The sequence below is a fragment of the Tamandua tetradactyla genome, chromosome 5 (genome assembly GCF_023851605.1).
Source record: "Tamandua tetradactyla isolate mTamTet1 chromosome 5, mTamTet1.pri, whole genome shotgun sequence".
Lineage (NCBI taxonomy): Eukaryota > Metazoa > Chordata > Mammalia > Pilosa > Myrmecophagidae > Tamandua > Tamandua tetradactyla.
Window position 1 is genome coordinate 117,801,470 of NC_135331.1, and position 12,162 is coordinate 117,813,631.

The 12,162-nt window shown below is 33.7% G+C and overlaps 1 protein-coding gene across 4 annotated transcripts in view; it reads right to left on the bottom strand.

Annotated features, from left to right (window-relative positions):
- The window catches only part of KHDRBS2 (KH RNA binding domain containing, signal transduction associated 2), a 616,081-nt gene that overhangs the window by 301,300 nt on the left and 302,619 nt on the right, over positions 1-12,162 (bottom strand). For all 4 annotated transcript variants that reach the window (XR_013176184.1, XR_013176183.1, XM_077162168.1 and 1 more), the window contains exon 4: positions 11,609-11,755. Coding sequence is in view for 2 of the 4 variants with exons in the window: in XM_077162168.1 (XP_077018283.1) it covers positions 11,609-11,755 (147 nt within the window). In the remaining 2 variants the exon portion in view is untranslated. The remainder of the gene's footprint in view (positions 1-11,608; positions 11,756-12,162) is intronic.

Genomic DNA, 12,162 nt, shown 5'->3' on the forward strand with positions numbered 1-12,162 from the left:
CACTCTTACAACACAAACTTGCTCACCTAGTAGTTAATTGTTAATTCTAAAAATTCAGCACCTTTCTTTAAATAAAAAGCATTTCTAACACACCATGTGTCTGGGATTAGATGACGTCTGCAGTTTGCATGAGGATTAGGTTTAGCTGAAGCCTTGTCGGAACTGTAACTTCTCAGTTTATGAGTTTAAGGAGGAGAGTAAGTCACCCACCTCCTTCCTAGAGGAGGCCCTCCTTTCAGTAGTGAAAAATATTCCACTCTTAGCCTGATTCTATCCTTTCTTATACATTATCTTTCTAAGCTCATCAATAATAAGGAAATAAGTTACAACTAAAAAAGGAAAGCCAGAAGAGGGTAAAATGTAACTCAGCTCGGGAAAAAGTGTTAATTCTAGTTGGTGTTTCTATCATTTCAAGATGCCATGGATAACAGAAAGGAGCACTGAGGTTAGGTAAGATTATTGTAAGGAATCAATGTGTTCAAAATTTATTTTGACCTAAACAAAGATATGGAACAGTTGGAGAATGTGGAATCCTGGAAGAGATTTTGTTGGAACAAATAAAATAGAACATTTTAAAATTCTAAGATTCTGTCATTCTTGATATGAGAGAGTGACAAAAATTTCCATATTTTATCAGGCAAGCCTGAAAATCATAAACTTTGGAATAGTAAAAATGGAGAAAATGAATAAAAAAGGTCATCCAAGAGGAATGACAACAATCTAAAGTAAACAGATTTCCAAGAATTATAAAAGTTCATATTGAGAAGAAACCAGTTCCAACAGTTATTTAATATTGGCAACAACTGAATGATTATGTAATGATTATAAATGATCATTCTATTTTAAACTTATATTGCCTTATTTCTTGTGAATGATTAATATATACATATCAATAATTAAACAGTTCAATCCCAAATTATTTGATTGAGTCACTGGTAGAAACATCTCTGCTGAATCAAGTGACGATCCTACTAGATAAAAATGATGCATGTTTTCATTCTCTTTCAAACAATTTAAACCATCCATCAGTTTATTTATCACTTTCATAGGAACCTACTTTTCCATTCCTTTTAATTTGAGAAACAAGAAAACTCCAGATATCCCCAATTTCCTTTAAGTTAATGAAATACTTTATAATTTTACACTCTGCATTTCAGGATCTAGTCTTGAATACCAGATATTTTAATTAATTGCATTAAACTCTTTGTTAACTATTTTCCTCTTGTTTTTGACATTTGATTTCATATCTATAAAAATGTGTGTGAAAAATAGAGAAACCATAAACGAAATAGAGAAAGGTGATTGGTAAGCGAAATCTGCACATAACTTCAGGATGTAAAAATAGACTGAAAAAATTATTCTGAAACATCAGCATTCTTACAACAATAAATTATTATCTTGTAGTAATTACTGAGTATATTTATCTCCAAACAGAATTAGAAACACCAAATATCCATTGAAATACCAAAGGAAAATAGGCAGTTGTGATATTTTCTGTTTGATACAACCCTAATCTGTGTCACTTACCAAGCTCTGTCATTATATACAGATGTCTAACTGGATCAAAGCTCAGACATCCTTCTCTTCTGTTGCCAAGGTGGAAAATACCGTGCTACTATGTGAGCACTATGCCCTATAGGGTAACACAGGTATCATCCGTGACCTTTCTCATGCTACTTATGTCGCTACACAATCTTGCTCAGCCTAAATTTCCTTATTTTATAATAAGCATTGTACATCCTTGTTGGACTTGTGAGGATAAAAAAAATGTATAATATTTATAAGCTACCTACCAGGTCTAGCAGGCCACAGAGTTTAAACAAAAGTCACTGGCCCTCCACTAAAGTAAAATGTACAGATAGAAGGTATACAAACAAAGTAGAAATAAGCTATCAGCATTTTACTTTTTTCTATGTAAAAAAAATACTACAATGAATACAAAGTAGAAATAAGATATCAGCATTTTACTTTTTCATATAAAAATACTAAAATGAATATTACCCTCAGAATGGCTACTAGTAGTAAAGCATATTTTTATTGAAATTTATCACTTAATTGAATACTCTTAATTCCCAAATAGATTTATCATAATACTTCTATCATTAAAGAATGAACTCTATTAAAGTCTATAAATATTAACATGACAACATCTGTATAAAACATACAGAGACACCTGTATACCTCGACTTCACAAATTAGATGTTCACAGGATACTAGACTTCTTCTGTTGTGAGATACTTTATTATTATATTTCATATAAATAACTTTTCATTTATTACAAAGTGAAACATTCAATCTTAAAAATGTCACATGATATACAGAGATTAAAATTCAACAGTTCTGGTGCCTACAGATTTACTCTGAAAGTGTTCTTCCCCATGCTGGATATATAGGGGATCCATTAATCCTATCTGGAAGACTGTAAGAATTCCAGGATGGCAACCTGAATGCAGCTCCCTTTCCTTTTTAAATAAACTCTAACATATTGAATCTGCTAGGTCAAACAGAACCTGGGATCCTCAGAAGCTTGTGTGCACATCAGGCTATGGGCTCTCTCGGGCAATTCTGGTCTTAAAGAGACCCAGAAGGACTTGACTCAGTTGGCTAGTCCTTGTCTGTAAGGTTGTGAAGGTGAAAGGAGCTTGTTCAAGTTTTTAGTGACTGGACTGGTTCTGTATGTTTTGTCTACATGGGGAAGGCTATTTTATTTTCTATGACCTGAAGTTCTGGTACCAATAAAGGTACTTGAAAACACACTTAAATCAAGAAGAAAAACATAGGAAAGAACAGCCAGTGAGAACAACAAAAGCAGTCAGAAAACCTGCCCAATGAATAAAGCTGCCACAGAGGACAGAAAACAAACCACTGAACAGAGAAACAAGAGAAACAACTAAGACAATTCAGGTACAGTACTTTGTGAAGCAACAAAACTAAACAAAAAAAGTACAATGGGTACACGATGCTTCCCATCTTAACAACTCAAGGGAATGGAAAGAGCATCACTTTTGTTAAATCCTGAATCTGTGGCTTTGAAGACCATGGAGAAGATATTTCTGAAAGCATGGACAAAATGACAAGCAGATGGAAATTTTTGGAAAAAGACAATTGGAAAACAGATCCAGAAGACTAAACATAAGTAATAGGTGTTACAAAAGGAGAAAAGTGAAAATGTAGAGAGGAGAATATAATTAGACAATAATAGGAGGTGGGTTTCCTTAAGAGAATTATCCATTATTGGTGGGGGCTAGGCTGATGAGAAAAGTCAAACTGCAACATATTATGGTAAAATTCAAGAACTCTAAAGATAAGATAAAAATAATCTTATAAATTCCCAGAGGAAAAGAACAAGTTAGGAACACAAGACAAAACTCAAATGCAACATTGGTAGGAAGCAGATAACAGAATAGTATCTAGGGACTACTGAAAGAAAGGGCTGCATGTCTCTCCAAGAGATTACCCTGATGAAATGAAAAAAAAAATTCTTTGAAGATCTTGCAACATCTGCAACAATTCTGCTAGTTTATCTTCCACACTGACCATCAGAAGAAAAATTCTTGAAAATAAGATCAAAACCAACTAAACGAAGCAGATTATTATAGGATGAGATTTATAGCCCCTCTTAAATGTCACACCTCCCCTCTCCAACCCCCATAACCAGTCACAAAGCTTTGGGACAGTTAGAGGTTGGAGAGTGGAGACAGTGGAAGCAAATGAATATATGGACCATGCCTCCTTTCCACTATTCCTCTCCCAATCATAAATCCAGATTAAGTCTCAATGGGGATTAGACCTTTGATATTGAAATTATAAACTGGAGCTAACTGGTCTTTAAAAATCTCAATTGCCTAAATTATGATTTTTCTTATAGGTGAAAGAATGGAAACTATGAGATTTGCTTAAGCTGTTGATGAGAGATAAGAAAAGGCAATCCAAAAGAGCATACAGAATGACAGAGCCCCATAAAAAAAAAAAAAAAAAAGAAACCAACTGCCATTTGTTCCACATAAAATACAGGTAATCCAATAACTGACACTTGTATATTGAGGCATTATTGTATGTAGATGTTTTTGGTGGGGCATGGTCTGGAATCGAACTCTGTTCTCCCACATACAAGGTGAGCACTCTATCACTGAACCACCAGTGCACCCACTGCATGTAGATTTTTACATAACTAAGAGAAAGGTTGGATAGAATGGAACAGAGGACACAGAAACAGGATAGAGATAAAATAGATGATAGAGCTCTGGGAGGAATTAGGGATTTTTCCAAGTTCCCCAGATATCTGGTTTAAAAACTGTCTAGAGGAATCAATACACTTTACATTGTAGCCTGCTGAAAGGAGCTTCAGAGTAGCAAAATGAGATCGGTTAATCAAAGAAGGGCATTCAAAGTAAGCTTACATTATATCTTACGTAGCTGTAAAATTAGCTGTTTAAAAAGTTAAGAATTAATCATGAGGACATAAATTGAAGACACATTTTTAGAATACAAAATTTTGCAAAAAATAATGACTAGGTAAACAGGCTTTCCTCTGGAAATATTTCTTGTGGCTTTTTTTTTTTTTTTCTTCCCCGGTTTGAAATAGAATCTTTGACTGTGGGTCATCAGTATTTTCAAGAAACTAATCAAAACTGTCTTTCTCTCTCTAATTGGATAGCTTACACTTGACGGTCTGGTGATGGTCTTTATCAGAAATGCCTTTTTCTTTACCCTAGCAATCTCACTTTTTATCTGATCCACGTTGCCTAGACTGTTATCACCTTTATTTAACCATACCATGTTATTATCCAATAGGTCTCACATTTACACCGCCTCTCAAATATTTCTGCATATTCTTTATCTTCTGAATCTTGAAGATCATTCTCTGGTTTCTTAAACTATACAAGGAAATTGCTGATATAATACAAGTTCTTAGAATCATGCCTACCACATACTGATGACTCAGAAATACTTGTTGAAGTAAAGCTTTCGCTGTGCATTAGTGTTATTTAACTACTTCAATTTGTTTACTCAGTTTAAAAATACATATTTCATTGAACAGATCCTGATTATTGAAACACTTTTCCTCCTTTTTTTGTACCAAATTCTTCAATAACCATGACTCTTTTTCAGTTGTTTTCATCTTTAAAGATATTTGCAATTCAGTGTTTTTATGTGCTTACCATATACTAATACACAAGGCCAGAATTAAAGTATTCAGCAAATGTTTAGAATATAATAAAACTTTCCATTTAATCATTCAAGACATTTTTTTTTGTAACTGGAATGTGTTAAAACTAAGAGTTGATATTCTTGCCGCGAAGATCAGATTTGTATCCTTAATATACAAAGGTCTTTGATAACACAGATAACAGCTGAGGAATGCTGCTAGGACTTCAAGGATTGTACATGAATTACAAAAGAAACTCTTTTTATTTCTGTTTTTTTTTCTTTGTTAGAGGAGTTGTGTGTTTACACAACAATCATGCATAAAATACAGGAGTCTCATTTGATTATAATACTAGCTAACAGGAAGTACTAACTCATCAAGAGGAAATCAGGTCACCGGTAGGAGGAGAAATGGGGCTAGGCATCCAAAAGCAGTCAGCAAAAGCTCCTAATAATAGTGGCATCGGTGATTTCAAAACCAAATGAGTTTAGAGATAATTAGTAATAAATTATTTCTTAAGATGGAAAAGCAGATGATCACATCCTGGCCCAGCATTCATATTTTCCCCATCCCTAAGCAGGGGATATTTGATTACCTGCACTTCTGAGGAGTAAGAAGACAATTTTATTAGGATTTATAGAACAATCACACTCAGATAGTTCTTCACTGCTTCTTTTCATCAGTCACACAGGTTATATCAATCAATTAGCACTGCCAAAGTGATCTTGGGTTTCAGCAACAATAAAAATAATAATTACTGTAATAGTAATGATGTTATTAAGAAACAGACATATATTACCTATTACAGCTTGTCAGGTAAAAAGGAAATACTCTATATTAAATGTTTATGAATGTCTCCTAATATAATCAGCATATGAAAGTAGTCCTCTAGCAATACAGGAAACATTTCTGAGCAAGTAATAATTACATAAATACATTTGGCTTTGTGTTTACTGACATTAGTTACCAAATTATTATAACATGGTTAATTGTAGGAAAGAAGAGGGAATTTATTGGTTTTGAAGAAAGCAATATGAAGAAACGCTTCCCAACATTTTAACCACCACGACCATGAGGGAATGATAATCAGGTTATGGACTTATGCTTCCCTCTTCACACTGACTTTTTCTTTTCCGTAACTGATCATTCTCTTGCCTCTTGGATGTTGTCTATAAATGCTGAACACAGGCCACCAGGCTGCCAAAATGTACCTGTTTCTGGCCACCTTTTAGGCCGTGACATTTATCACTGCTGCTTTTACACTGGGTTCTTGTTTAATATATTGTCTCATCAGTTACTCACTTGCACAGAAAAATCAGATCAAACTCACTTTTTCTAATTATAGCATGGATTTCAGGAGCATATTTTTAGCATCTTCCAATAGCTTTCTTTATAAGAAATTTTAGCAACGCCTTGACAGTCTAGATCTTCTTCTATCTCCTAGACTAAAAATATCCTACTTTTCTGTTCTATTTTCCTTACATCTACTTAAGTTTTCTCTGTGATTCTTTTAGTAATCAGTGCCATTTTTCCATTTCAGAGCTAGGATTATAGTCTTTGAAGAAGAGAAAGCAAGAACGCCCTCCATTTGCTTTTACCAGAAAGAGGAAAATGGCTTACCTTTCCTCTATAATCAGACTCTTCACAGCCTTCCTATATTTGTTGCCAGTATCTTAAACTTGAAATGATAAAATATGCCCTAATTATCCCTATTTCAAGCATCAAAGCTGTCATCAAGACATTCATGTAATGTAGGAAAGAAACAGCTGGAATGACCCATTTTTATCCAGTTTTGAATTGATTTAAAATCTTATACATAAGATTACTAAATAATATATACGAAACTATGTATTTATATAATCTAGATCTACATGTATCTGAAATAAAGGTATAGACACATCTTCTTTAAATGACATGAATTCCTTGTGATGATCATTAGAGACCTAAACCAGGCAAGGGCCTTTTAAATTCTATCAGCCCTGATAATTTTATAGTGCTGCCCAGAGTATGTGTTGGGAAAAAGCCTTAGGTCATGACAGAGGAGGTAGTTATAAATACTGCATTTCTTATTTGTGACCTAAAGCTAAATTGCTGTTTATGTGAAAACCACTCTTTCCATATTTTTAATGAAAGGATGTATAAATATACATTCAAAGAGCAGAATTTTGTTGACTACCTCATAATGTCTGATTATGAGACAACATATTATGTTTTCAATCAGAATTAGTAATTAGAAATTAGTAAAACTTAATTCTACTTAATTGTAGATGACAGGCAGTCTAATTTAGGAAAAGCAATTTGCCATCATTTGCATGTACTCTACTGTCTAGGGTAGGAGAAACAGAAGTTGTATTCAAAGCTACCTACAGGGCCCCATCCACAAATTATAATGAAATGTCATCACTTAGCATTGTGCAGGACACAAACTGCACAACCTACATGGCAGTCCCGGTGCCTGAACTATAAAAGAAAGGAAAATTATACAATTTAATAATGCCAATATTTATTTACCTCTTTATAGCTTATAAAGGGAAGGAAAGGGCATTAACATTATTGAAACATATCTTAGGCTAGGATTTTCTATCCTTACATCATTATTTGTCAAATAATTAGGAAGGGTAAGGAAACCTTTAATATAGCACCTGGCCAAAGTAGTGTTCAAATATTGATGTATTATTGATCTGTCACTCTATTTGCACCTGAACTGAGACTACTTGCCTTGATATATTATAATGACTGAATGGAGACCAGCAGGCTGGAAATTTCCCAAAGTAATAATAATTCTTTTGTCTTCAACAGTTTATTGACAGTGCTGGAACCGTTGTTTTCCAATATTATATAAATGTCAGACATTTAATGAAGAGTTGTATGTTACAAAGTCTATAGTCTTAGACAAACATACTTCTTGGACATAGGGCAAGTTGAATACTGTTGAATAACATACAGGAGGAGAAAGGAGGTAAAATGTTCTAAGCCTGGACAAACTCTCCATTGTGCTGAAGAATGAGATGCCAGTGGGACTTCAGAAAACCATGCTTGCATTTTTCTAGCATGCATCTTCCTGGCTAGAATTCTTACTCTATAATGTTTATAAATGTAAAAGTCCAAATACTTTAGAATTTCAGTAGACTTTAAAATTAAATGTCAAAAGAAACTTGGATTATTCAAACCTTTCTTTCTAATTATGGTTTTAGACATTTTTATTTTTTGGTACAAGGTAAATAACCAGCAAGTAGTTAGGATTTCCAGGCTGGTCATTCTGGGTCAGCTCACCTGGAGAGGCGCTGCTGGGATCTCTGACCACCAAAAAAATAGCTTAACTTTTTGTATTTTTAAAAAACTTCTTTGCAAAGTCATCAATGATAGTTAGATAAATTGCAGCCATACCTAAACCCTGTACTAATTATTTTTCAAATAGAATAAAATATTATTATCTGCATTCATTCATTTAACATAGTCATGAAACACCTACAACATGTCAAACCCTGTCCAAGATGCTGGAGATATAATAATGAATAACAGAGGACCAATCCTTGTCTTCATGGTATTTATATTCTCATAGGGGAGTCAGACAATAGAAAAGATAAATAATTAAGATGCAACACATGTTAGTACAAATGAAATAGTAAAAAACAATTAAACTGGTGGGGGGGGCAATTATTTTATTTTATATTTTGTAGGTGCATGGTCCGGGAATCGAACCTGGGTCTCCCATATGGAAGAGGAGCAGTCTACCACTGAACCGTCCATGCATGCACTGAACCACCCATGTGCCCGGAAGGGAGTGTTAATTTTATAGATGGGGTTGCCAGAGGAGATGTCATCAAAAGGTGACATTTGAATAAAGTTTAAAGGAAGTGAGGAAGCCAGGCATGCAGGCAAAGAGATGCAGAGGACAAAAATGCTCCAGATGAGGTGCCCTCAGCATGTTCAAGGAATAAGGAATCAATGTGGAAGCAATTTTCCCAAAATTAAAGTCACTAACGTAAAATTATAATTTATTGTATCAAGTGATTTCACGTAATAAAAAATATGGCAGTTCATTTTTGTTTCTTGCGGTTCTGGTGATGGCTGAAGTGGACCATACTTTACTTGGTTCTTGGACAAGCAAGACACATGGGAAACGTTTATCAAGTAGAAGGTCTTTCAGTGCTTATAAACTTTGCTAACCTGACAGTGAGAGATATCAGAATAGTTATTTATTTTTTAAAATTTTAATCCTTCAAATCATTTATTCGGTCATAGAAAAATATTTAAGTACCTCCCATTTACCTGGCATTGTTCTAAATAAGGAGATAAAGTGGTGAAAATGTTCTATAATTTTGGCTGTCATGTAGATAATAAAATAAACAATAGAAATAAACAAACAAGTAAATACATTTATTTATATATATTATATAGTATATCTGAGAGTAATAACAGTTATAGGGAAAATAGAGCAGTGAAGAGAGATAGGATAGGTGGGGCAATAAATTGTAATGTTATATAGGGTGGTCAGTGATACAGTATACAAAATATAACAAGATTATATGATAAAATGTTATAAGGAGCTACTTCAGATTGTGTGGAAGGGGAAGATTCCCTACAGAGTGCACATATGGGACTGGAAAGACAAGGAGATAGCAGTTTTGATCTATTGGAGAAGAATCTTCAAAAGTCCTTGGCAAGGAGTGCTTGGAATGTAAGATGAGCAAAACCCAGCACATCTGGAATACAGAGAGTGAGCTCTTGGAAGGGAGCAAATGAAAACACAAGATAGTCAGGGACAGGTCCCATGAGCCTAGCGTTTCATCTTCATCTGCATCTGTATCCTAGCGCAGACAGTACTGTCCCCCCGAAAATGAACTCAACGGCTATTTCATCCCTTTACATCACTGCTGGTACCTGGTCAGTCATTCCATCAGACTGCCAAACAAATTACCATTTGCACGCGGTATCATGCTAAATGATGGCACTACAGCATGTATATGTATATATATATATATATATTATTTTAGTCTCGCATATTTTTCTCCTAAAAAAAGTCACTCCAAGATTCTTTCTACAATCAATCAAAACATCCATTTATAATTTTCTAAATGTTTTCATATATCTTACTCCATTTTATGCACAATTGTAATAGACGTTGGTCAATTATAATTACCTCCATTTTCAAGGTGAATAAGTTGATGTTTGAGAATTTAAATGACTTGTCATGAAATGAGTAGAAATACAAACAACTATATAGTTGGCAATTCTAGACTTATTCTGCACCTCATGTCACCAGAGGTGATATTAACCCAATAACATTAGATATTTAGTTTGCAGGCAAAATTTTGGAAGACAGAATGTAACATCCTCATTCTTAAGAAATATGAGTCCAGATAAAAAAAAACTGTGCAGAAAGTTCAGTGTGCATATGAAGTTAGAGTATCAAGGGAATATTCTATAACCTTTTCTTGAAAGAAATACATTTTAAACTGGTCACATAAGTAGATTATGTGTCCAGAACTTGATGATTTTACATTCTGAAAATTCTTTAGATTTGTTTTTCTTTTTCCACCACCACTGCCAATCAAAGAATCTTACCCACTGTTTCCTCTGAGTTTATTGCTCAACTCAGAAATCTAAGTTGTTTTTTCTGTTGCATAGATTAATCTTAGCTACTGTCTCTCTCTCTCCTGCTCAAGATTTTTGCCCAGACACTTCAGAAAATTTTATCCAGCATTCTCTTCTAATTACCTTATTCCCAGCTCTAAGTCTGGTGCCAAGATTTCTACTTGAATGACCTCTTCCTAGATTGCTAAACTGTCAACCTTTAGGAAAATTTCCTCTATTTCTTAGAAAATCAGTAGAGAATTCTCAACATGAACATGAAACACTGAATTTGTTGCTTTATAAAATGAACATGCTCTATCAAGTACAATGAGTTCATTTTTACCAAACTTGGGTCTATTGGTATTACTTATGTTATACCATAATTTATTAACACCACCTGGCATGCCAACACATAAAATGCATTTGGTATTTAAAATAATATCATTTTCTTATCACAAATATTGCAAATGTAAGCTCTTTACCTTCCCTCTATACCTTCAAATTACTTCCCTATTCATTATAAATTGCCAATAATATATGTCAAGTATCAAGTGCTTATTAAAACACAAGAAAAATGATACAACTTTAATTATGTATTTATATTATGTGATTAATTGTTTTATTTTTCATGACTATGAACAAGTGGATGTCATGTAATGTAATGAAGTCAAACATTGCTGCACACCATCAGTATGTGACAACACACTGGATCCCATGCTAAGTGTTTTTTCTATCCTATTTTATTTTAGCTTCAAAATAATCTGATGGGTAGACACTTAGCTTGCAATATGAATTTCCTTCTAAAAAGCCAGTGAAGATCAAAGGCACATTTTTAATAGAAGCTGAGGAGAAACATCTTTGTAAAAACTGTAAAACACTTACGGGAACCAAGAATTTTTTAATCTCTTCCAATGCATGACTCATACGTGAATAAGCTTCCCCAGGTGGAGCAAATACTTCAATTAATACGTGAAGTTCATCACTCAAGTGGGCATATTTGGCTTCCCCACTCTTCCTTAATTCTTCTTCCTGTGAAAGAGGTTATTTTTAATGTACAAATCCACTCATTTTGCATTGATTTAACATTTACCGAGACTATGACAAAAGGGCATAATCTAAGAAAATTTTCCATAAGTAGAAACCCTTTGAGAAATTAAAGTCTGGTACAAACCATTTAAAGATTTTAAAATCATTTTTAGCGTTTGAATGATTAAAAGACTGACATACTTATCATCTACATCAGGCTTTAATCAGCAAAAATGAAAATGCTAAATCTCTGAATAGAAGTTACAGAAATGTCATTCACTTTTTAGAGTATAACAATACATTCTGGAAGAAAAGGACTGTTCCTGTATCTGATGAGTAGTACTTTGGAGAAAACAAACCAAAGATGATTACTGTGTTTTTTAAGAAAATCAGAACTATCTAGCTACTTT